The 23589-nt window shown below is 39.6% G+C and overlaps 1 protein-coding gene across 1 annotated transcript in view; it reads right to left on the reverse strand.

Moving 5' to 3' along the window:
* PARP12 (poly(ADP-ribose) polymerase family member 12) overlaps positions 1-23369 on the reverse strand; it is a 43176-nt gene extending 19807 nt beyond the window's left edge. Inside the window, exons 1-4 of the mRNA XM_007504413.3 lie at positions 22879-23369; positions 10019-10154; positions 7519-7780; positions 5296-5388 (exon numbers count right to left, since the gene is read on the reverse strand). Coding sequence (XP_007504475.1) covers positions 5296-5388; positions 7519-7780; positions 10019-10154; positions 22879-23261 — 874 coding nt within the window. The 5' untranslated portion in view covers positions 23262-23369. The remainder of the gene's footprint in view (positions 1-5295; positions 5389-7518; positions 7781-10018; positions 10155-22878) is intronic.
* Positions 23370-23589: the final 220 nt, after the last annotated feature.

The following is a 23589-nucleotide window of genomic DNA, read 5'->3' on the forward strand; positions in this document are numbered from 1 at the left end:
TTCTGATACTGACCCATAATTAAAACATCTAATAACATTCCCTAAAACACCCTACAATACACAAGATATACATTAAAAACTTCCAGCTCACTGGGGGAACTCACCCTGCCTATGAAGGTCCATCCCAAGTCCTGTTAACCACTCCAACAGCTATCAAAATTGGAGAAAAGGATTCTGGGATCCATTGCTCACATGTAAAGATAGAACCTTCTATAGATAATGAGTGACTGTATCCTATCATACTGTATTTGCTGATTGTTTTAACATTTAATTTTTTTTATATATACTAAGTGAATCTATAATATTCTGTTACACTATGTCATTTTCAACTACTGTATTTTTCCTATTGGTTATATATTCTGTTGTACTGTCTTTATTTGTACCATCCTATACTTGAACCTGAGAAAATATCATTATAAAAGTCTATAAATTAGTTGTACAAAACTTTTATTAGTAACTTTTAGTATAATGTATGAAAAAAGAGACCCTAAATAAAATCCTGATGTTGGATGAAGAGCCAGCCTGGAGGGGGAAGCTGGTGAAGGAGCAGTTGAAAGTGAGCAAAAGGATTCTGGGAAAAGGAACTGGGAGCTGAGAGGATTCTGACCAACTGCTCAATTCCAGCTGAGAGGATTCTGACCAACTGATCAATTTCAGCCTTGAAAAAAGAGGAGGAGCTTTTTCCTGAGGGTCAGAGGATATCTGAAGCCACAGGAGGGAGAAAGAAGCTGATTTCCATACTTGTGGACCTATCTCCATCTAGAAATCCTTCATAACTCCTCTTTCACTTGACAACACTTAACCAAGACTCAGAAGGGATTTGGCTGGACTATTTGACCAGAGCCAACCCTGCCCTCTTCCCTTTGGGTCTCTCACCTTTGCCTTTCCTTGGACTAAATAATAGGAATTTAGTTAAGTTATAATAGTGTAGAGATAGAAGAAGCAGTCAGTTGGGAAAAGGGGGAGGCCCAGAAGCCTCTAGCATCAGCCTTTGAAATCCAACCGCTATGAAAATGGATTTTACAGGGCATCCTCTCCCTTCATCCTCTTCCTTTATTCCTTTAACCATATTACCCCTTCCTTTTAATAAAATCCTTAATATAAGTTAGATTTGGGTCTGGGCTTGTCATTACACTGTGGGAAAGATCAGACAACTGAAGACAGGATTTAAACCAAATCCTACCCTTGTGTGTGGCAAGCCAGACCTTAGGTTGACATCATCCCTCCACAGAAAGGGGTTTGATTGGAAACCTCTGTTCCTCTGAACTGCTGGCAAGGAAACCTGACAGTGCTCTTTCCAGCTTGTGTCAAATAATAATACTCAAAAACTGTTAGTTAGATTGTCCTTTGGGAAGTGGGTTAGAGAAGTCTTCCTGCCTTTCTGAGGTTGCCTCAAGCCCAGGTACAAAGAGGGAAACATATTGCCATCCTACCTCAATCTTTCTGCTTCATCCATACCCCTTTCCTCCACATCTCCCTTCAACCTCACATTGGAGATTCATATCCATCTAGTGGGACAAAAACCTGTTCACCCCTCTCCATTTTTAAGAGAGAAAGAATCCCTCCCTTTCTTCTCTTTTACATTAGATAAGTTGATGTGGGTTTTGTGAATTTTGTTTTTCTTTAAATGTGAATTTCCAATTGTACTACTGCTTTATAAAGCTATTACTTTGTGAAAATCATTTGCACTCACACTTTGGATCATGGTCAAGTTAAAAAGAAAATGGATCTCATTTTGGGGTGAGAAACCTTTGTATTCTACCTCTCCTTGGCTCACACAGTGTGTCACTGATTGTAAGCTATATATTTTTTATTTTTAAAACATTTTTATTATTTTTTTCCTTGTATGTACAATACCAAAAAAACTCAAATGAGTTTTCTTTTTTCTCTCATTTTTTAAATTCAAAGCATGTTACCAGTATTAAAAAGTTTTTTTGATTTTGCAGTAGGGTAAGTTTAAAATGTCCATTAACCCTAATGTTAATGCATATCCAAAGAGCTTTAGACTATAGAAACCTGCCATTGAATGTTAAAATATTATGGAACTTTGCTTAATGACTGTGTCTGATTCCAGGACAAAGAAACACAAAAAGAACCATTACACAGTGCCAAGGGAGTACATAAGAACCTGCATAATACCAGTCAAACACAAGGTCAAGAGACTAAATAATCTCTGTGGTATTCATGAGATTCTGAGCCAAGACAAGAGGACTTGAAGTTGTTTGAGGTTTGAGGCTGCGGCTGATTAACATACGTCAGAGGCAGGTCTTCCCCATCCCATATTCTATCAAGCACCTCACTTTGGCTGCCATCTTGGCTCTAGTATCCCTGAGAGAAAAGGTAAAATCAGACCAAGGAATGCTATTTCCCAATTTACTGCTGAAATCTAGTCCCTTTTCTGTTTTTCATAGTATGACAATTTCCTGTACTTCTGGCTGCTGATTGGGTAAATGCATAAATGATACTACAGGCTTGTGGTATGTAAATTACTTTAATTGGGCCCTGATTCAAGGACCTGTTACAGGTTTCTTTTTCCTTTACTCAGATTTTTTAGACATAATACTTTGATATTTTATATTTCATCCAGAAGTTATTTTTTCTATTTTATTTGGATTTTTTGATGGTTTTGATTTCTTTTGCCAATTGATTCACATACCTCATAACTCAGCCATGTATCCCTTCATGATCTCTGTGTTTGTCAATATCCTTCTCAAGGGGAATGTATTATTATCCTATAATGCAAAGTTTAAATTCTTTTGAGAGTAATTTTAGGATAAGAAACTTGCTACCTCCTAGAATTCAGAAAGTAAACTGTTTGGAGAAGGTGCCATGAAGAATCCTACAGAGACCACACACTGCACCAGACAATCCAGAGGGAACTTTGGGATGTGGTGAATTGAAATGTGGGGGATTGAATGCATTTATTTTGAATGTACACTCTTATGCCAAAGGGGACTGCCCCCACATTGATTTTTTTTGTCCATGTAGCAATCATTGGTTTTGTTCTTTTCTCTTTTATTTCCCTTTTATCCCCTAATTACTGTAATTTCTCCCTTAGAAACTGCAATATTGTATGTGTACCTTTAGTTAAAATCTTTATAGTTTTAAGTTTGTTATGTTTAAAATGATCCCTTGGGGAGACTGGTCTCCCAAAGATCATAGGGAGAATGTGTAATTAGAAATCTTAAACCCTTGGATTTCATCTCCCAGAATCCTTTTCTTTTCATCAATATAGCACCCTTACATAAAAGTTTGCTGTAACCCCATCTTTTAACTCTTCTTCCTGTGCTCTCCTTTTGGCTCTCTTCCCACTTTTTGGCGGTCCAAGCAACTCTCTTTGCTAATGCTATTATTTTCCTTTTTTCTGCAAGTTATTAATTAATAAATTCTTATAAGAATATAATACTGGAAGTATTTGGATATTAATTTTTAATCTTACACTTCAGTTTCCAGTTCTTTCACCACAAAGAGAGCCGCTAAAAAGATTTTTGAACGCAGAAGTTCTCCTTTTTCCCTTATCACCTTAGGAAATAATCCTAAGAGTGTTATGGGTTAACTAATAAGCTATAAATAAAATAATAAATAAATAAAAAGTAGAGTGCTGGCTTGAGAAAAGAACTGGAGTTTGAAGCAGAGCTAAGAGAGCATGTTGATTTCAGATGTTGACAGTTATAACCGTTTTTTCTATGTCAATTTCTCTCTCTGGCAGTGGGGAGTTGGTCTCTGCCAGTTAGCAGAGACACACTCTCAGAGACTCTCAGGGTTGGAGGAGTTTTCTCTCTCTCTGTCTGAGGGAAAGATCTGAAGGAGCTCAGTGTTTTCCTTTCCCAACTTGGGAAACACTATTGACTATCTATTGTGGTTTTTATAGTTTGATTTAACTCTGAGAAGACCAAAGAAAAACCTGGTCTTTGGTTTGGACTCTGAATCTATTAAGACTCAAGAGTCCTAACCTGATTCTTGTTGAGACTCAACCAGCTAGCCTTTGCTATTTTATAATTTGAAGTTGAAGTTAAGAATTATAAGGATAATGGTGGTAGCTTTATTTAGATAGTATAAATTTGGGTTAGTCAAATCAGGGAGGAGGAGTATAACCTGTGAAACAAAGTAGAAGTGGTTCCTTAACCCTAAAATAAACTCCTTAAGGGAGTTTATTTGGGTGGATTTATAATCCCTTAGAATTAGAAATCCTTGTTATCCTTATATATTTCAATACATTTTTTATAATAAGAGTCTCTTTAGCATCTTTGCACCTTGCCCTAAAGGGAAGTTCACATTTGAACTTCACTTCATCACTGAGGACACTTTTGATTACATCTATCAAAAGTATCTATCAGAGCAATTTTGAACCTGTACTGGCGAGTTTTTCCATCTATCTATATTTTATGTAGCATGCCATCACCATGTATTATTTTTACATTCCCATTCCCTCTAATGTCATTTTTCCCAGTCTGATAGTTATGAGATCTGCATTGCTTTGATTTACTTTTCTCTAAATCAATGATTGAGAGCATGTTTCCATATAATTATATAGAATTTTGATTTCTTCATCCAAAAACTGCCCTTTTTTTAACCCCTTAACTTCCATCTTAGAATCAATACTGTGTTGGTTCCAAGGCAGAAAAACAGTAAGAGCTAGGCAATGGGGATAGTGATTCTCCCAAGATCACCCAGCTGGGAAGTGTCAAGAGACCATATTTGATTACAAGGCCTCCTTTCCTCCAGGCATGGCTCTCAATCCACTGAGCCACCTGGCTAATTCCAGTTCCTATCTTGTGACAGAATTCTGCAGAACACAAAACATCACCACTTCCCAAAAGTCCATTCATACCACAGGAATCTTAAAATAGTTCCTCTCTTTTTTCCATGAAGTAGAGCTGACAAGAATATGGCAGTTGTCTTCTCACAAAAGCACCTAAGTGAACTGTCTGGAGTTTGGAATGCTTTACACCCACAGAAAACCTGTTTAAAACCAATCATGATGATCCTGGGCCATTCTACAAAGGCCTGTTTAACCTCCGGCACATGTGAGAGTTCAGACCTGGGTCCAGGGCCCCACAAGAGGCCTCAGGAGGCCTCTGTTCTAATCCTGGTTCTGCAGTCCCCTAGGCCCTGGGCCAGTTTGTCTCTCTGACCAATGGGGGGGTTAGACGAATCAAGGTGAGAGCCCCTCCCTGTGCCCACATACTGGGCCTCTACGTACCACCACAGCAGCCTTGAGACACAGGGAGAACATGATTAGGGAGAACTCTGGGAAGAGATAACTGAGGAAGAAGGTCTTTCCCAGCGCCTTACCTTTAAAGCAGCAAGCCTCCCGAATGTGGTACAAGCAAATCTGATCGCTCTCCTCGCTGGCATTTGAGGCAGAGTCACCACTCTGTTTTCTTTCTGCAAAGGAGAGAGATATGTAACAAACGAGTAGTCCTCAACTGGAAGTCAAAGCATTCCAAGATCTAAAGGAGACAGAAGGGAACAGTTTTTACCACAGGGAATATTCAGAAATATTGCCACTTGCTCCATCAAACCATGAATGATATCATTATACATTCAAAGTTAATTTAACACGATGTGGAAAGAGAGCCCAGCCAAGAGACAAGAAGTCCTGGATTCAGTTTTGGCCTCAGACATTTCCTGGCTAGGTGAGTCTGGGCAAGTTCCTTAACCTATATTGCCCAGCCCTTATCACTCTTCTGTTCAATACTGACTCTAAGACAGAAGGTACGGGTTAAAAAAAAAAAGGTATTAAGCCATAAGCTTCAGTTTGTATTTGTTCAGATGAGTCCACAAAAAAACTTCCTAAAGTCACAAAGTGCCTTCGGACCTTGGGCTCCCCTCCCCTAGTGGCCTCATTTTTAGACAGAGATGTGATCATCTCTCGGGGCCCTTCCTGACTCTGAATTGCTAGCCCACACCTGGTTTTTGTTTATTCGTTTCTGTATCCCCAGGAATTTTATTAAGGGCCCCCTCTAGGGTCACATGGCTAGGATAAGCCAAAGGGAGGATCTCCAGAAACCTGGACAGTCCTCTCTTCCTCACACTGCACGAAATACTGATGTGCCAACTGGAACCAGTCCCTCATGCTAATACTGACAACCAAAAAAAAGCCTCATGTGAAAAGCCAAATTTAACCACAGAGCTTAACAAATGTTCATGTTATATTTTTCTGAAATCCTCAAGGAACAAGATCAGTTCACAAATTATTTCTCCAATCCAGAATTGTTTCTGCCATCTATTCTTCCTTGAAAAATAAGGTTAAGACCTTCATTAGCAATACCAACTAATTTATTCAGTATTTCAGAAACCAATTTTGTGGTTGCTGTGGGAACTTCCTCCATCCGCTTGGCTCACAGCCCCTCAATGACATAGTTTCAGAGAGGTGCCTGAGTTCAGAAAGTTAATGATGAGTCTGTGGTCACTCAGGATCAGGAGGAGGACCTGAACCCAAGTCCCTCCTGGCTCCAAACCCAGCCACAGAAATTCACTCTACCAAAATACCTCTTATTTAATCAGCTTCTGAAAACTTGAACATAATTCTTCATCCAGAGTAGTAGTATCCAGAGTAGCTCAGGATAGTCAAAGAACACTGGATTTGGAGTTCAAATCTGGCCCCTGAACAAATCATTTCATGTTTTTTTGGCCTCAATTTCCTCATCTAAAGGGAGGGTATTGGACAAAAATGTTTTCAGCAGTCTCTTCCAGCTCCAAATTTCTGAACCTATTACTGATTTCCAAAGGATCTGTTTGATACATTCCTCCATGAGAAGGGAATGGAGAAAAACTGATATTACAATTTGGATGTGACCTCAACCAATCTACCTGCTGACACACCTAAAAAAACCTATAACAAATGCTCAGATTTCTTACAATTAAAAGAAATTTACACAGAGAAATTAAACTAAAGCTGAAAAAGAAATTCCGTTCAGGCAAAGAAAATATTCCAAAATTATCTAAAGATAGAAAGCAAAATTGAGGCAATAAATGTATTTTCTGGAATTCCTGACATTCACTTGATATTAGAACTCCAGTTAGGAACAAGTCCAGAGGTCAAATTAATAAAACTTAATAACAAATTATTCATGACAAAGCATGACCCTGGGAGCTGTAACAAAAACAACTCTACTCTGTGAAAGAAGTAGGAAGGAAGAAAAGAGCTTGTTTGAATTGTTTCTGGCTTTCAGATCATAAGATTATGCCTAATGCAAGCAGGAGGAGATATATATTTTGGACCCAGTTGATTTGCTTTGCTTAAGCCAGCATATTTTGTTACAAGTTTTATTTATGTTTTTCTTTTTCTTCTTAATTTGGAATTGGGAAAGAGACAGAAATATAGGAAGAGAAAGACAGAAATACAGACACAGTGAGAGAGACAGAGACCTGAAGGCAGAAGGAAGGCAGAAGATGAGGAAAGGGAGGGAGCAAGAAGGAAGGGAAAGAAGGAGGGAGGGAGGGAAGGACTTAGCTGGCCTTAGCGAATAAGACATTCCCTGGGTGCACAGAGAACAATGAATTGTTCCCTACCTTTCTGAGGTGCTGAGTTCCCATTTTTGATGTCAAAAGCATTTCTGTAAGTGGAAAGCAGCTTGCTAATGGCAGCAGAGTCTATCCCACACTTTCTCAACTTTTCCCTACACTCATGGCTGAAGTCATGGGCCCGCTTGCAGCTGCTGCCAAACCTGCAGTTTCCCTGCAAATAGTACTGGCAGAGGTGGAGTTTGACACAAGTCTTTTTAAAGGTACAAGCACCATATTGGCCATCTCCTTTGTTGTAGTAGGCACAGATCTGTGGGCAAGGAAAGAGAAGAACACAACTGATTACGGAGCTCTCGTATGTTACAATCAGCTTCCTGGCTAACTTTGCAGCCTCAACACCAGGCTAATATGGCAATGGCTATAGTTTTTATTTCTATGGTGGCTTGTTCAGAAGTTGCACCCTTCACTCTGCTTAGCCATCTTACAAATGTGTTACCGACACACCTAAGGAATTGAGCAGGAACATGGACAAATTCATCCCCATTCCTGGAAAAACAATTCAAAATCTATGTCCTAAGGAGCAACAGGTAGCACAGTGGATAGAAAGACAGGTCTAGAGAAAAGAGGTCCTGGATACAATCTGGCCTCAGACACTTCCTGACTACGTGACCCTGGGCAAGTTACTTAACCCTAATTGTCTAGCTCTTACCACTCTTCTTGGAACTAATCCTTAGTATGCTTCTAAAACAGAAGGTAAAGTTTTAAAAAAGAAAGACTATTTTAGAAAAATTGCACATTAGACCTTAGTATCTCACCTTTAAGATTCTGAATCTCAAAATTCTTTCTAAACAATACTTGTTTCCTGTATTTACGCCTTGATCCTTCACTCACACTAAACCTGGTTTGTTCATTTTTTGCCTTTACAGAACCCCTGGACTCTTTGCAGTAGTTCATCTCTCTCATTGTACCTTTGCTTATCATTAGGACAAGCCTTGGTCCTATGGTCTGCTGCTTTAATGATTCATTATTATTATTAATCTCTAAAAAGGTCTATTTTTGTCTTTCTACCCCCTATGTCTGGCATTACGTGGGGCACTTAATAAAAGCTGCTGGTTATTAGTAAAAAACCCTTGTTCCTTTCTGTGGAAACAAAGAACTAGAAACACATCTCCCATTTAGAAGGGAATGAGCCAAGCAAAGACTCTTGGAGGAGGAATGCCTTACCTGAAGGGGTCAAAGATGAGAAACCCTCTGAGAAAAGGGAGGAGAACCAAGAAAGTTCCATATCCCAGAAGGAAAGAGAGTAGCCAGGAGCTAGCAGGCAACAGTGTCAAGAGCTGTAGAGAGGTCAAGAGGAGAAAATAAAAGTGATGACAGAAGCCTGGAGGATGCTTACCTTTCAGGGATGATGGGAAGAGCAGAACCAGGGAAGGAGATGAAATGAAGAAAGGCAGAAGAAAGCCAGGATATGTGATGCGACAAAAGCCAAGGGCATTAGCACAAAGGAGAAGGGTGTCAGGTGTATAATTGAAAATCTGTTCCCCTGAAAAAAAGAACTACATTTCCCAGGAACCCATTGACTTCCTGTTGTTATGTACTTCCTGTTGACAGGGGATATTAGGCAGGGACGTGGAGGTTCCTGCCCTCTTTTTGGCCCTGTCGGGGAGCATGGTGATGGTGAGCAGGGATTTTGAAATGTCTAATCAGCCATGGGCATGTGGTCTTTATTTTGTATCCTCTTTATTCCTTGATTTCTAATGATCATTAATAAATCTCCTAAAATATAATATTTTTATTTTTGAGATTTTATTTTAATTTTTACACAGGGATACACAAAGGCTACCAAGGAAAATGAGAAATGAGAAAAGGCATTTGGCAACTCTAGGCCCCTCATAACCTCTGAGAGGGGTCTCAGGAGCAGCAGATGTAGAAATCAGACTGCCAAAGGGCTGAGGAATGAGGGAGCAGTACGGAAACAAAGAGCAAGTTAATCTTCCCACATTTGGGTAGCAAAGAGGCAGAGGAGAGAGGGACAACTTGCTAGAATTCAGGGGCAGGGGGATTTCTTTTTTTTAAGGAACTGAGAGATGTGAGCATGTTTTTAAGCAAATGAGAAACAATGGAAAGAGAAAATGAAGATATGTACGGACATTTCTGAACAGAATACTGTTTACAAGATGACAGCACCACAAATGAGTAAGAGGCCAGAGGTACACAGAATTGCCTGAAAGAGGCTTCTTCCCCTAGACCTTCAAACTCCTCTTTGTCCAAGTTCCTCTCCCACTAGACTCTCTAGGGACTGGGCAATAAATAATGTCCAAGTCTTCAACCATTCCAACAGGTGCCTGGTGCCCCCACTCCCTCCAGGACTCACCCCAGCCTCTCCTGTATCACCCAGAGAGAAGGCTCTAGAGACAAAGGGCAAAGCCCTCTCTTCTGGGGAACCTTTCCAGAAAGTTAAAAAAGGAAGGAGCATCCCCCAAAGACACCAACAATAAGCAACAGAATCCTATCCAGTACCTACAGAGGTACCACAGCTGCCACTCACCTCTGGCAAGAGCGAAGGATCATTCTGAAGCAAAAGTTGACAGAGTTCATCCACTTGTAGGTCCTCAATCCCAAGGTTTTTCAGGATGATGACATTGTGTAAATTATTAATGGTGTGGCTATACTTACATGGTTTCCTGGAGAGAGAGAGAGAGAAGGAGGAGAAAGCAAAATCAGTTTTCAGGGAAAAAAAAGCAGCACTTCTCACCTTCATGAACATAGTAAGTCTCATTTGACAGACACAGTTAAATCAACTAGTCTTGGCAAAAGAAGTAGTACTTCTTTAAAAAATAAGCTTGAGAGACAGCAAAGTGGCTCAGTGGACAGTTAGGCCTAGAGACAGGAGGTCCTAGGATCAAGTCTGGCCTCAGACACTTCCTAGCTGTGTGACCCTGGGCAAGTCTCTTAACCCCAATTGTATAGCATTTGCTGTTCTTCTCCCTTGAAAGCAATACTTAGTATTGATTCTAAGAAGGCAAGGGTTTATTAAAAAAACTAAGCTTGAAAAACATAAAGGCAAAAAAGATGGAGGGCTAGATTTTAAGCCAGTGTACTTGGAAGTCCATTACTACCTGTTACCTTGCAAAGATCACTTTTTTCCTCTAGTCTCAATACCCTAATCTGTAAAATGAGATTGATTTAACTAGATGACCTCTAAATTCTTCCCAGCTTTAAATGAAGGATCCTTTGGCCTTCCATTAGTCCTTTAAAAAAAAAACACCCTCACTTTCCATCCTAAAATCAATACTATGTACTTGGTTCTGTTGTGGGAGAGCTGAAGATTAACCCCTGGACCTAGGAAGGTGCTCTTTCAAGAGTGACAAGCTCCCAACTCTGGAAGCAGAGAGGGATGAAGGGGAGGGAGAAAACATGAATCAGGAAAAGAAAGGAAAAGGAGATGGAGAAGGGGAAGGGGAAGGATAACAAGCTAGAGAAATTTATTTAGGTTGAATGGCCAGGAGGCAGGAGCAGGACCAAAGTGCTTCCCCAAAGAGAGAAGAGTTTAGGATTTTTATATCCTAAAGGAATAGGATCTGCGTGACTTGGAAAAGAAAGGTGGGGAGGGGGACAAACAAAGGGGATTAACAAGAGAGGAAATAGGCAACACAGTGAGGTGGCTTTGAGTCTGGGGCATAAGCACAAGTATATATCATTTATGACATCCTGATCAAAAAGGTGAGTGAGCTGCCTCTCCTGAGGAACCTAGTGATGTTTGAGATGCAAGCAGGAGGTATCCCTCTATAAGCCCTTATCATAAAACTGGTGTAAATGCATCTAAAACTAGAGGCAGGGGATCCTTTGTTTATTCAGCCATTTCTTAGGCAGCATGAGGGCCAGCTTTCCTCAGCCAGCACTGCAGGGGTGAAATTCCTCATAGAATCTTTGATCTGGAATTTCTCTAGGAATTTGGGGTGCACAGGAGACCCTGTGCCCATCTCAATTCCAAGACAGAAGAAGAGTAAGGGATAGGCAGTGGAGCTTAAGTGATTGCCCAGGGTCACACAGATAAGGTTTAAGTTGAGTCCTTAATGAGGAAGTGCCTTGTTTATTCTTTCAGTTACTTAGAGGAAAATGACGTTCATTTTAAGTCAATTGGCCTCCAATAATACCGCAAATAGGGTGCCCTGCAATTAGTAGCAAATGCTATTAAGGACACATCTGCCAGGCCTACAACATTCCAACAATGTCTAAATTCTACCTCTTCGGTATTTGCCTTCCCTGGTGCTTCAGATTTGTCTTCTCCAAATGCCCTCACACCTCTCCACATCCCTTCCCTTAAAGTTTACCCCAACACTAACCATCAGTGGAATTCAGCTCAAATAGAAATGGATCCCTGAACTGCTTGTCAACTCTAAGAGGAGGGATGGAAGAAAGGAGGCAGACAACAAGAATCATGTAACCATTGTGAAAAAGAGATTAACTCCACCCTCCTTATTCTTCAGATTTTTAGCCACCAGGAATGTATACACCCCCACTTAAGGATTTAGTGTGGGGAAGGTCTATGACCCACGTGTGCTAGCAAGTGACAAATCAGAAACAACTGACTGCCCCCTGGGCAATCCAGAGCCAAGTTTGTCACAATTGGTACACATAAAGGTAGAAGGAAGGCACAGGAAGTGACGCAAAGAACTGTCTTTAAATTTTGTGGCCACTTCCTGTGAAGGTTTCTTGGCCTTGGAACTTGACCATGGGGGAGTTTGGGCTTGAGATCTCAGACTGCTTCCCTTTGAACTGACACATGGTGAGTGAAAAGGCTCCCTTTCCTTGGCTTTTCTGGAAGCAATAGCCTCTGAAGAGGCCCCTCATTTTGGAGGAGGCCTCATGGCTGGAAGCCTTGCTAAATTTAATCCTCTGGGTCCCCCCCTTGCTAGGGCCTCTGAATTCTTGCCTGGTCAGACCAGAGGTGTCTCTGTCTCTGTCTCTGTCTCTGTCTCTCTCTGTCTCTCTCTCTCACACACATTTCCTTAATTTCTTCTCTCTATTTTAAATAAACTACCATAAAACCATTCTGACTTGAATAATTCATTGGGATTTAGTAATTAAATCCCTGGCAACCAAACTCTCAAATATTCAGTTCAACCATATTTTTTATCACTTATACAATGGGGGAAAAAAACTAAAAATTTTAAAAATAAATAAATTAGTAAATACTATCAGCCACTGCATAAAATTAAAGATGTTTAAAAAAAAAAAAGCAATGGATTCCTATGGACCCTATAATTAACTCTGCTACTGACAACCCTTTAACATCTCCCTAATATCTCTACTAAATAAGCCCAAATGTCTTAGTCAGGCCTTTAAGGCCCTTCACATCTGGCAAGCTGTTTTATGGAACCCCAAAACATACCTTCGTCTCCTGGGAATTTGCCCTCAAGGAATCCCCAAACTGACCCTGGTCCCAGACTGAACAATAAACCATCAAGCACCCATTAAGCACCCTGAATGGGAGTGACAGAGATACTCAAGTCTTAAGTACCATTTTTGGTTTCTTGGTTTCTCTTATATCTGAGCCTCTCTAGATCCCCTAGCCTCAGGTGACAACCTCTTTCCCAAATTCCTAAGTAACTAATCAATTGTTTCTATGGTTATATTCCCTAAAGAGTATAGAAGACCCAATAGTTTTGTTCCATGGAAAATTCCCATAAGGGACATTCCCACAGATGTACATTCCCATTCCTGGAAGACATTTCCCAGAGACATTGTTCCCAAAGTCTCAGAGCCTCACTTGATGTGGTGGTACTAGTTTGTGTGCTCATACCTCTATGTGGTGACCATAGAACTCAGTTTCCCTTGTCCTGATTAAAGACTTCTTTTTAACAACTGGTTCTGTTTTTCCAAATTGACACAACAACCTTCTAGGATGCACCCAAACTAGGATACCATCAGACCCTCATATACAACCTATGTGCATTATCTTTTTTTATATATCTTATTTTTATTTTTCCAATTATATATAATAATAATTTTCAACACTCATCATTTCTTAGAGCACAATAGTATTCCATCACAACCATACCATTCTTTGTTCCTATCTTTGCTCATGACCACATCTCATATACCGAAGACCTTAATCCTCCACACTTACTATGGAAATCCTACTATCCTTCAAAGCCTTGTTTAAACATCACTTCCTCCCTGAAACCTTCTTGTAGGCCCAGTCATTCCATCAGGGAAGCAAAGCACAGACAATGGAAAGCCATGAGGGTTATCACAATAGAAAAACCATCATATACAGTATAGATAGAGAGGGATACTGCTAGCAAATGTGATTACTACTAGACAATATAGCCCTGAGAATGATTAAATTCTGGAGTTACAAAAATGACCAACACAGTCAACGTCTAATCATCCTTAATGAGCTTTTTGAAATACAGGAAACCACAGTTTTCTTAAATTATTCTTTCTCCCTCTTAGACATCTTTTTCATATCATGGTACAGAGTAAATGCCCCTAACCCCAGGGTAAAATAGCTTACTGTGCTTTAAATCCTGCAAGCTATAAGCAGAGGAGACAGAAGCAGCAGCTTTCAGAACTCCCAGTCTACAGATTTAAAAAAAAAAAAGCTGGGAAAATGAGCAAATGGCAGAAGAAATACCAACCATAGAAAATGTTTATGGAGGCAAAGAAGAGCAAGGTACTGATTCAGTAGGGGATGGTGAGATCCAACCAACCACATGTAAAATGTCAAAGAAAAATGGGAATTGGTCTCAGGCAAAATCACAGCTTAAAAAGCAAAACTGTTCAAGTGGGGATAAAGCCACAAAAATCCAATGAAGAAAAAAGTGTCCTAAAAAAAAGCAGAATTGACCTATTGGAAAAAGATTTTTAAAATCCAATGAAGAAAAGTGCCATGAAAAAAATAAAATGAACCAAATGCGAGTGAAAAGAGGATTGCACTGAGAGAAATGGGGAGAGAGGTAAAATAGGGTAAATTATATAGCATAATGAGTTGTGGAGTGGGGGAAACTAGTAGAGGGGAGGATGAAGGTGGTGACAGGTAATACTTAAACTTTACTCTCATCAGAATTGGCTCAGAGAGGGAAGAAAGGCCAGCTTCACTGGGGTATAGAATCCTATCTTACCATATATAGAGAAGTAGAAGGGGAATAATAAGAAATGGGGTGGTGAGGAGAGAAGTAATATAAGGGAGGGGGAAGTTGGGGGAAGTGATTAAAAGGCCCTATAGAGAATCAGGAGGGAAATATAAGGCTGGGAGTAGGAAGGAGAGTAATATAAGGGAAAAGGAATGTGAGGGGGGCAGGGGTTAAAAGCAAAACACTTGTGTGGAGGGAAAAAGTGAAAGGAGAAGTGCAAGATTAAAAGGTGAAAAACAAGATGGAGGGGAATGGTAATCATAAAGGTGAATGTAAATGGGATGAACTCACCCATAAAACAGAAGGAATAAGAGTGGATTAAAAAACCAAAATCTGATATACTGTTTACAAGAAACAGCTTTAAGGCAGAAAGACACACACACAATAAAGGTAAAGGGATGGAATGGAATCTGTTGGGCTTCAACTGACAAAAAAAAAATAGGAGTAACATGATCTCAGACAAAACTAAAGCAAAAGCAGATCTGGTTAAAAGAGGAAGGCAATTATATCTCAACAAAAGATATTATAAACAATGAAGTAAAATCAGTATGTAATATACATATACCAAAATGTATAGAAGAAACTAAAGGAGCTTAAGGAAGAAATAGGCAGTAAAACTATACTAGTAGGGGACCTCTACCTTCCCTGATCAGAATGAGGTAAATCTACCCAAAAAATAAACAAGAAGTAAGGAAATGAATGAAATTTTAGAAAAGTTGGATTTAATAGGTATCTAGAGAAAATTGAAAAGGGATAAAAAGGAATAAATCTTCTTTTCAGCTGCATGTGGTACATACACAAAAGTTGACCATGTACATGGCTTAAAAACTTTACAACAAAAAGCAGAAAAAAGCAGAAATAATAAACAAAACTTTTTTGGATCATGATGCAATAAAAATTATAATCAATAAGGGTTTATGGAAACTAAAAAATTTAATTCTTCAAAACAAGTGGATCAAAAAACAAATCATAGAAACAATCACTGATTTCATTTAAGAGAATGACAATGAGTAGACAAAATATCAAAAATGTATAGGATATGGCCAAAATAGTACTTACAGAGAAATTTATATCCCTGAATGCTTCTTCAATAAAATAGAGAAGAGGTAGATCAATGAATTGGGCATGCAACAACAATAACAACAACAACAACAACAACAAAAAACACTAGAAAAAACACAAGCTAAAAATCCCCAATTAAAGACTAAATAGGAAATCCTAGAAATCAAAGAAAAAATTAACAAAATTGAAACTTAAGAGAACTATTGATACTTAATAAGTAAGACTAGGACTTGGTTCTACCAAAAAAAAATAGAGCACTGATTAATGATTAAAAGGAAAAAGAGGAGAAAGAAGGAAAAAGGAAAAGGAGAGAATCAAATTATCAGGATCAAAAATGAAAAGGGTAAATTCACCTCCGATAAAGAGGAAATTAAAGCAATCATTAGGAGCTATTTTGCCCAATTATATAACAATGTTTGACAATCTAGGCAAAATAAATATTTGCAAAAATTATAAATTGCTGAGATTAACAAAAGAGGAAACAAAATACTTGAAATACCCCATCTCAGAAAAAGAGGAAATTGAACAAGTCATCATTGAACTCCCTAAGAAAAAATCCCCCCATCTCAGAAAAAGAGAAATTGAATAAGTCATCATTGAACTCCCTAAGAAAAAATCCCAAGGGCCAAATGGATTCACAAGTGAATTCTATCAAACATTTAAACAACAATTTATCCCAATTACTAAGTAAACTATTTGGCAAAATAAACAAAGGAATCCTACCAAATTCTTTTTATGACACAAATACGATGCTGATACTTAAACCAGGAAGACCCAAAAACAGAGAAAGAAAATTACAGACCAATTTCCTTAATGAATATTGATACAAAAACCTTAAATAAAATACTAGTAAAGAGACCACAACAAGTTATCATAAGGATATATTCACTATGACGAAAGTGGGATTTATACCAGGAATGCAAGGCTGGTTTAATATTAAATGGAAAACCATTAACATAACATAACTGACCATATCAATAACCAAACTAGAGAAATTACATGATTAACTCACTACATACAGAAAAAGCCTTCAACAAAATACAACACTCATTCCTTTAAAAACACTAGAAAGCATAGGAATAAAAGGGCCTTTCCTTAAAATAATAAGTTTCTATCTAAAATCAACAGCAAGCACTTTTTGTGGTGGTGAATGGCTGAACAAATTGGTATCTGATGGTGACCGCCATTTGTGCTATAAGGAATGATTTCCATAGGAGCTAGAAAGAGATCCATGAACTGATGCTGAGTGAAATGAGCAGAACCAGGAGAACACTGTACAGACTGAAACATTGTGGGATGATCATATGGAATCAACTCAGCTACTAATAACAATGCAATGATCAAGAACAATCTCATGGAACTTATGAAAAAAAATGCTATTCACAGCTAGAGAAAGAACTATGGGAGTAGAAACGCAAAAGAAAAAAAAAGATTTGAGGTTTTGGTTTTTAAAAGATTACTCTATGACAAGTATGAATAATATGGAAATGGGTTGAGTAATAAGACATGTATAAACCAATGGAATAGCCTGTCAGCTCTAGGAAGGGGAAGGGAAGAGGGAAGGGAAAGAACATGAATCATGTAAACATGGAAAAATACCCCACAAACAAATAAATGAATGAATGTATAGATGAATGCATAGATGAAAAAATAAATAGATGAATGCATAGATGAATAAACAGGTACATAAGCAGATAAATAAATAAATAAAATCATTAGCAACTATCATTTGCAATGGGGATAAGTTAGAAGTTTTCCCAGTAACATCAGGAGTGAAGCAAGGATGCCCGTCATCACCTCTATTAATATTATACTAGAAATGTTAGCTTTAGCAGTAAAATAAAAAGAAATTGAAGGAATTAATGTAAGCAAAGAGAAAACTAAACTATCACTCTTTGCAGGTGATATGATTGGTATACCTAGAAAATCCTGAAGAATCAACTAAAAAACTAGTTGAAATAATATTTAAAAGGGGAGGGGGCCGCCTGGGGCTGGGTAGCTCAGTGGGTTGGGGGCCAGGCCTAGAGACAGGTCCTAGGTTCAAATCTCCCCTCAGATACTTCCTAGTTGTGTGACCCTGGGCAAGTCACTTAACTCCCATTGCCTAGCCCTTGCTGCTCTTCTTCCTAGGAACCAATACATAGTATTGATTCTAAGGCAGAAGGTAAGGGTTTAATAAAATTAAAAATTAAAAATTTTAGCTAAGCAGGATATAAAATAAACCCACATAAACCATCAGTATTTCTATATATTACCAACAAAGCCCAGCAGCAAGAGTTAGAAAGAGAATCTCCTTTTAAAATCTCTCTAGACAACATAAAATATTTGGGAATCTATCTGCCCAAACAAACACAGGAATTATATTAACACAATTACACAACACGTTTCATATAAAGTTAGATCTAAATAACTGGAAAAACATTAATTGTTCACATGTAGGTTAAGCTAACATAAAAATGACAATCCTACCTAAATTAATTTATTCTGTGCCATACCAACCAAACTACCAAAATCTTATAGAACTAAAAAAAATATCAACAAAACTCATCTGGAAGAACCAGAGATCAAGAGTATCAGGAAACTTATAAAAAAATGTGAATAGAGGCCTAGCAGTAACAGGTTTCAAACTCCTACTATAAAGCAGTGATCATCAAAATAATATGGTACTGGTGAAGAGATAGAAGAATGGATCAATAGAATAGCCTAGGGGGAAATGACCTCAGCAATATAGTGTTTGAAAAGATTCAAGCTTTTGAGATAAGAACTCACTATTTGATAAAATTGCTGGAAAAACTAGAAAACATTTTTAAAAAATTAGGCACAGATCAGTATCTCACATCCTATACCAAAGAAGGTCAAAATGGGTGTATGATTTAGACATTAAGGGTGATATTATAAATTAAGGGAACATAAAACAGTTTACCTGTCAGAGAATGCAAGATGTAAAATGAATAATTTTGAATATAATAAATTTTAAAAATTCTGAACCAACAAAATCAATGCAACCAAAGTTAGAAGAGAAACAACAAAGTGGGGGAAATTTTTATAACAAATTTTTCTGATAAAGGTTTCATTTCTCAACTATATAATGAACTAATCAAATTTATAGGAATTCAAGTCATTACCCAATTGATGTGAATTGGTAGTATTCAGATGAAGAAATAAAAACTATCAATAATCTCATGAAATAAATGTTCTAGGTCCCTCCTGATTAGAGAAATGCAAATTAAGACAATGCTGGGGTACCACCTTATACCTATCAGATTGGCCAATGTCAATAAAGGAAAATGATAAATATTGAAGGGGATGAGACAATATTGGGACATTAATGCATTGCTGGTGGAACTGTGAACTGATCTGACTATTCTGGAGGGCAATTTAGAATTATGCCCAAAGAGCTATAAAACGGTGCATACCCTTTGATCCAGTAAAACTACTACAAGTCTGAATACTAGAGAGATCAAAAAAAAGGGGGAAAGTCCTACTTGTTCAGAAATATTTATAGCTGCTATTGTTGTGGAGACAAATTATGTTCATCAATAGGGATATGGATAAACAAATTGTGGCAAATGATAGTGATAAAATACAATTGTGCTATAAGGAATGATGAACAGGAGGATTTCAGAAAAAGCTGGAAAGACCTCCATAAACTGATGCAGAGTGAAATAAGCAGAACCAGAACACTGTACACTAAAACAGCAATATTGAGGAATGATGAATTGTTATAATCTTTGCTATTAATAGCAATACAATGATCCAGAACAATTCTAAAGGACTTATGACAATGAATGCTATTCCCCTCCAAAGAAAGAACTATTGAAGCTGGAATGCAGATGAAAGCACACGATTTTTAAATTATTTATTTGTGTTTGTTTTGGGGTTTTGATTTTATAAGACTGCTCACAAAAAAAAAAAAGAACAATATGGAAATATGTTTTGCATGATAATACATGCATAGCCCAGGTCCAGTTGAAAGCCTGTACCAGGAGAGGGGGAGGAAGAAAGGGAGAGTGGGAGATAGGTTTGACCATATAGTTTTGGAAAACTTGTGTGAAAGTTTGTTATTGTATGTAACTGGCAAAAAAAATAAGAATAACCTTGAAAAATTTTAATTTAAATTAAACATTTAAAAATAAATAAAATAAAACACCCATATGTCTCCCCTTTCGCCTAAAAAAGCATTTTTACAAGAAGTAGGGAGGGGAAGAGGGGGAGGGAGAGGGAGAAAGGCAGAAAGAAAGGGGGGGAAGAGAGAAAGAGAGAGAGAGAGAGAGAGAGAGAGAGAGAGCTTTTATTCTTTGGAGAAAAGGAGTTTTCTTAATCTACACAATTCTGCCCAATGACCCAGGTAGGTTTTTGTTGGCAGCAACACCAAAATACCTTTACTAAGAACTCATTCCTATAGTGCTTGAAAGTCTTTTCCTCAAGACAACCCTGAAAGGTAAATTGCTTAGAGCTGTTGCCCTAGACTACACAAACACAACTACCAAGAGGATAAGGATCTTTAAATCAGCTGTGACCAGGAAATGGCAGAGAATTTGTCAAAGGTCATCCTTTAATCTACATTTTTCTCCAATGTGATCATTTTTTTCCAGGCTCTCACAGCTAGGAAATGGCTGAGACCACATTTGAACCCAGGACCTCCCATCTCTAGAACTGGGAGCTCTCCATCCATAGAGCCACTTAGCTGCACCCCCCCCCATCAAGTAATTATTAACAACCTAATAATGTATCCAGAAAATGTGCTGGGGCCAAGCACACATACATTCAATAAATGAACCAATGCCTACATTCTAATTCTAATGAGGGAAACACAACAGACACACACCCAGGTATGCATGTATGTGTGTGTATAGAAACATATATACAATATATATCTAAATATACAAAGAGGCAATTAGGTGTGTATACATACAAAATAAAATAGAGATTAAATACCAGTAGGGTAAGGGCACTTCCAGTTGGAGGAAGCTATAAAAACTTTCATAAAAGTGTTTAATTATTAATTAATTAATAATTGGGTCTTGAAGGAAGAGAGGAATTTGGTGAAGCAGAGAGAAGGAAGGGCGTTCAGGGCCAGATGTTAGATGGAGAAAGTCAGTATGGCTAGCTCAAAGAGTCTAGGGAAGATGGACAACGATGCTGGATTACAAGATTTTTAGAAATGACTTTATATTTTATTCTAAAGACAAATTTACCAAGTAGAGAAGCGGCCTAGTGAGTTCTAAGCTTAAGGAAAATCACTTCTGTATGAAATCTTGTAAATTTAACTGGACCAGAAATCAGGAGACCTGAATTCTAGGCCTGGCATTAAAGCTAAAAATAGCCTAAGATCAATGGTTCCTAAATTATACTGCCAATTGCCAATATTCCAGATGAATCCACAAGCCCAGAAACTGAGATAGGTGCTGAAAAAAAAAATAAAAGGAAAAAAATGAGCCATTCAGTGGGACACCACCAGCAAGAAGAGCTGCCATATTGTCTTCTTGGGTCCAACTCCAATTTCTCCCTGACAACAGGACAAACAATGATATTTATGACTCCAAAAAGGAGAGGAAGAAGTGACACATGCCAGTCTGCCAGAAAAAATAAAAGAAGGGTTATAAATGGAGTCCTGGCCCAAATGCCCAACAGAAGAGACCATGGCTGAAACCTGTGAGGTCCAGGGCAAGTGAGAGAGGATACAAGGGAGAAAGAATGAGCAAAAGAACCCTTTGCTCCCTCCTTCCCACAAAGACATGATTCCCCAGCACCCCTTCTCAGCTGGGAGGAAGAGGTTCTCCTCAGTCTCTTCCCCACTTTCTCCCATCCTTCTTGGCCAACCACAATCCAATCTCTTCACCAGCAGGCTGGCTTCCATCTGTATGTAGATCTACATCCAAGTGGGTCCTGCTTTAAGCAAGAGTATTCATTACACCAAAGCTGGATTTACTTAGAAGAAAATGGGGAGTGGGAATTCTTACTTTACAAAAATGAGCATGGGTTCAGCCAAGAAGAGCTCGAAGGGACACCAGAGGCCACCAAATTCACTCCCTTCATTTTACAAGTGACCAAAGTCACTATGGGAGTAAACATTACCACAGGATTTGAACTCAGGTGGTACAGACTCTGACCACTATTTACAAGAAAATGACTTAAAATATTTTTTCCTAGGAACTTCAAAATATTGGCTTACATCCTCGAATTTTCCCCAAACTTTTCTAAAAATCTTCTATTACTTCGAAAATGGCCCCAAAGGCGTATTGCAATGATCTTCCCTTTCTGGACCTGTTTCCCCATCTATATAATGAAGGGCTCTTCAGTCAGGACCCATTTTATGGGGTTTAATTATAAGATCTCACACGTTTTAGGACTTTTGAGTGCCAAAATTCCTTCATGATCTCCTTTAATCCTCTCAAGAAACAGCAAGGTAGGGGCAATTAGTGTCCTGATTTTACAAAACCGGGACCAGTCGGAAGATCACGTGCAAAATGGCACTGTTTTACAGTTGAGAGAGGCGGGTCAGAATTAGCTAAATTCTTAAGGGTGAAGGGTAAGAAGGAGGGGGTGTGTGGCTGCGACCTCTGGAGGTCGTCCCTCCGACCTCCTCTTCGTCCTCTCCCCCTTCACGAGTCACCCCGAAATCTTAGGTAGAGGACTAGGGGCTAATCGTTTTTCGGAGTACACGCTAGCATAGACGATGGTCTTTTGCCTCCTTTAAAGGTATGAGCGGCAGGGTACCATCCAAGTCCGGAAGTAACTAGAGGCTGACTTGGATAAGGAAACTGGAGTCCGGAATACGAGTTCAAATTCTGACCCAACTGAGTTGACTCTGGAAAGGTCCCTTGGCCTCTTGCCCTCTATTTTCTCGTCTGTAAAACGGGAATAATGACAGCGCTTGCCTCACTACGTGGTTGTGAGAATCAAATGACTTTACGTATCTAAAGCAATTCCCCCGAGTCATCCCTTAAACTCAGTTTGCCTCTCTGGTAAAATGGAGACAGATAACAAGTACACTTCCCTCCCGAGATAGCTGGGAGGCTCGATGGAGTGCACGGTAAAGCGCTAGATAAACGTTAAGGAGTTCTAGCCTGATTGTGATAGCGATTTCCCAGGCGGGTGCTTAGCGGCTGGAGAGAAGGGGTCGCGGGCAGGTGAGCGTCGGGCCCGCGGGGAGCCTCCCCATCCCATCCCCCAACACAGAACCGCGGGCCCGGACACTCACCTGGAGTTGTTGAATTTGCAGGTTCCATAGAGGAAAAACTTGCAGAGATGCAGCTGCCCACAGTTCCCGTCACAGACGCTCGAGTACGCCTGGCACAACCTCACATCGCTGGCGGCCACCACCACTATAACAGGACGGCGCTCCGGGCCGCCGTCGCCGCCGCCCCCTCCTCTCCCTCCTCCAGCGCCGCGGGCTCCCTCTTCGCTGTCCTCAGAGCGCGTCCGCAGTACGAAGCGCTTCTCATACAGTTTGCGCAGCGTCTTTTCCAGGGCGTCCTCGCTGATGCCGCCCGGGAGCCTCCGCACCAGCTCCCCCAAGTCCAGGCTACCCCCGGCAGCGCACAGCTCCTGGGTGATCAGACGGCCTATAGCGCCCTGGGCCATGGTCAGATAGCCTCCTCTCGCCTGGGCCCCAGCTGAATTCTCCGCGGCAGAAGATGCGCGCGCCCGGACTAGCCTCGCCTCAGAAATGGGGGCGCGCCCGGCGCCAGCTGAGGAAAGGCGGGGCCAGCTCCGAAACGAAACTGGAGACAGCCCCAAGAGATGAAAACAAAACTCATCCCAAGCCCCACCCCCACCCCCCACTGATTTCACTTCACTCCAAGTTTCCGGGGTCTCTTTGGTGTACTTGGGCGGGAGGAGCAGCTAGAGACTGGGCTTTTTTCTTTAAGGAAAGGACTAAAGCCGCCAGGTACCGGGAAGTTATGGCTAT

Source organism: Monodelphis domestica, chromosome 5 (genome assembly GCF_027887165.1).
Source record: "Monodelphis domestica isolate mMonDom1 chromosome 5, mMonDom1.pri, whole genome shotgun sequence".
Classification (NCBI taxonomy): domain Eukaryota; kingdom Metazoa; phylum Chordata; class Mammalia; order Didelphimorphia; family Didelphidae; genus Monodelphis; species Monodelphis domestica.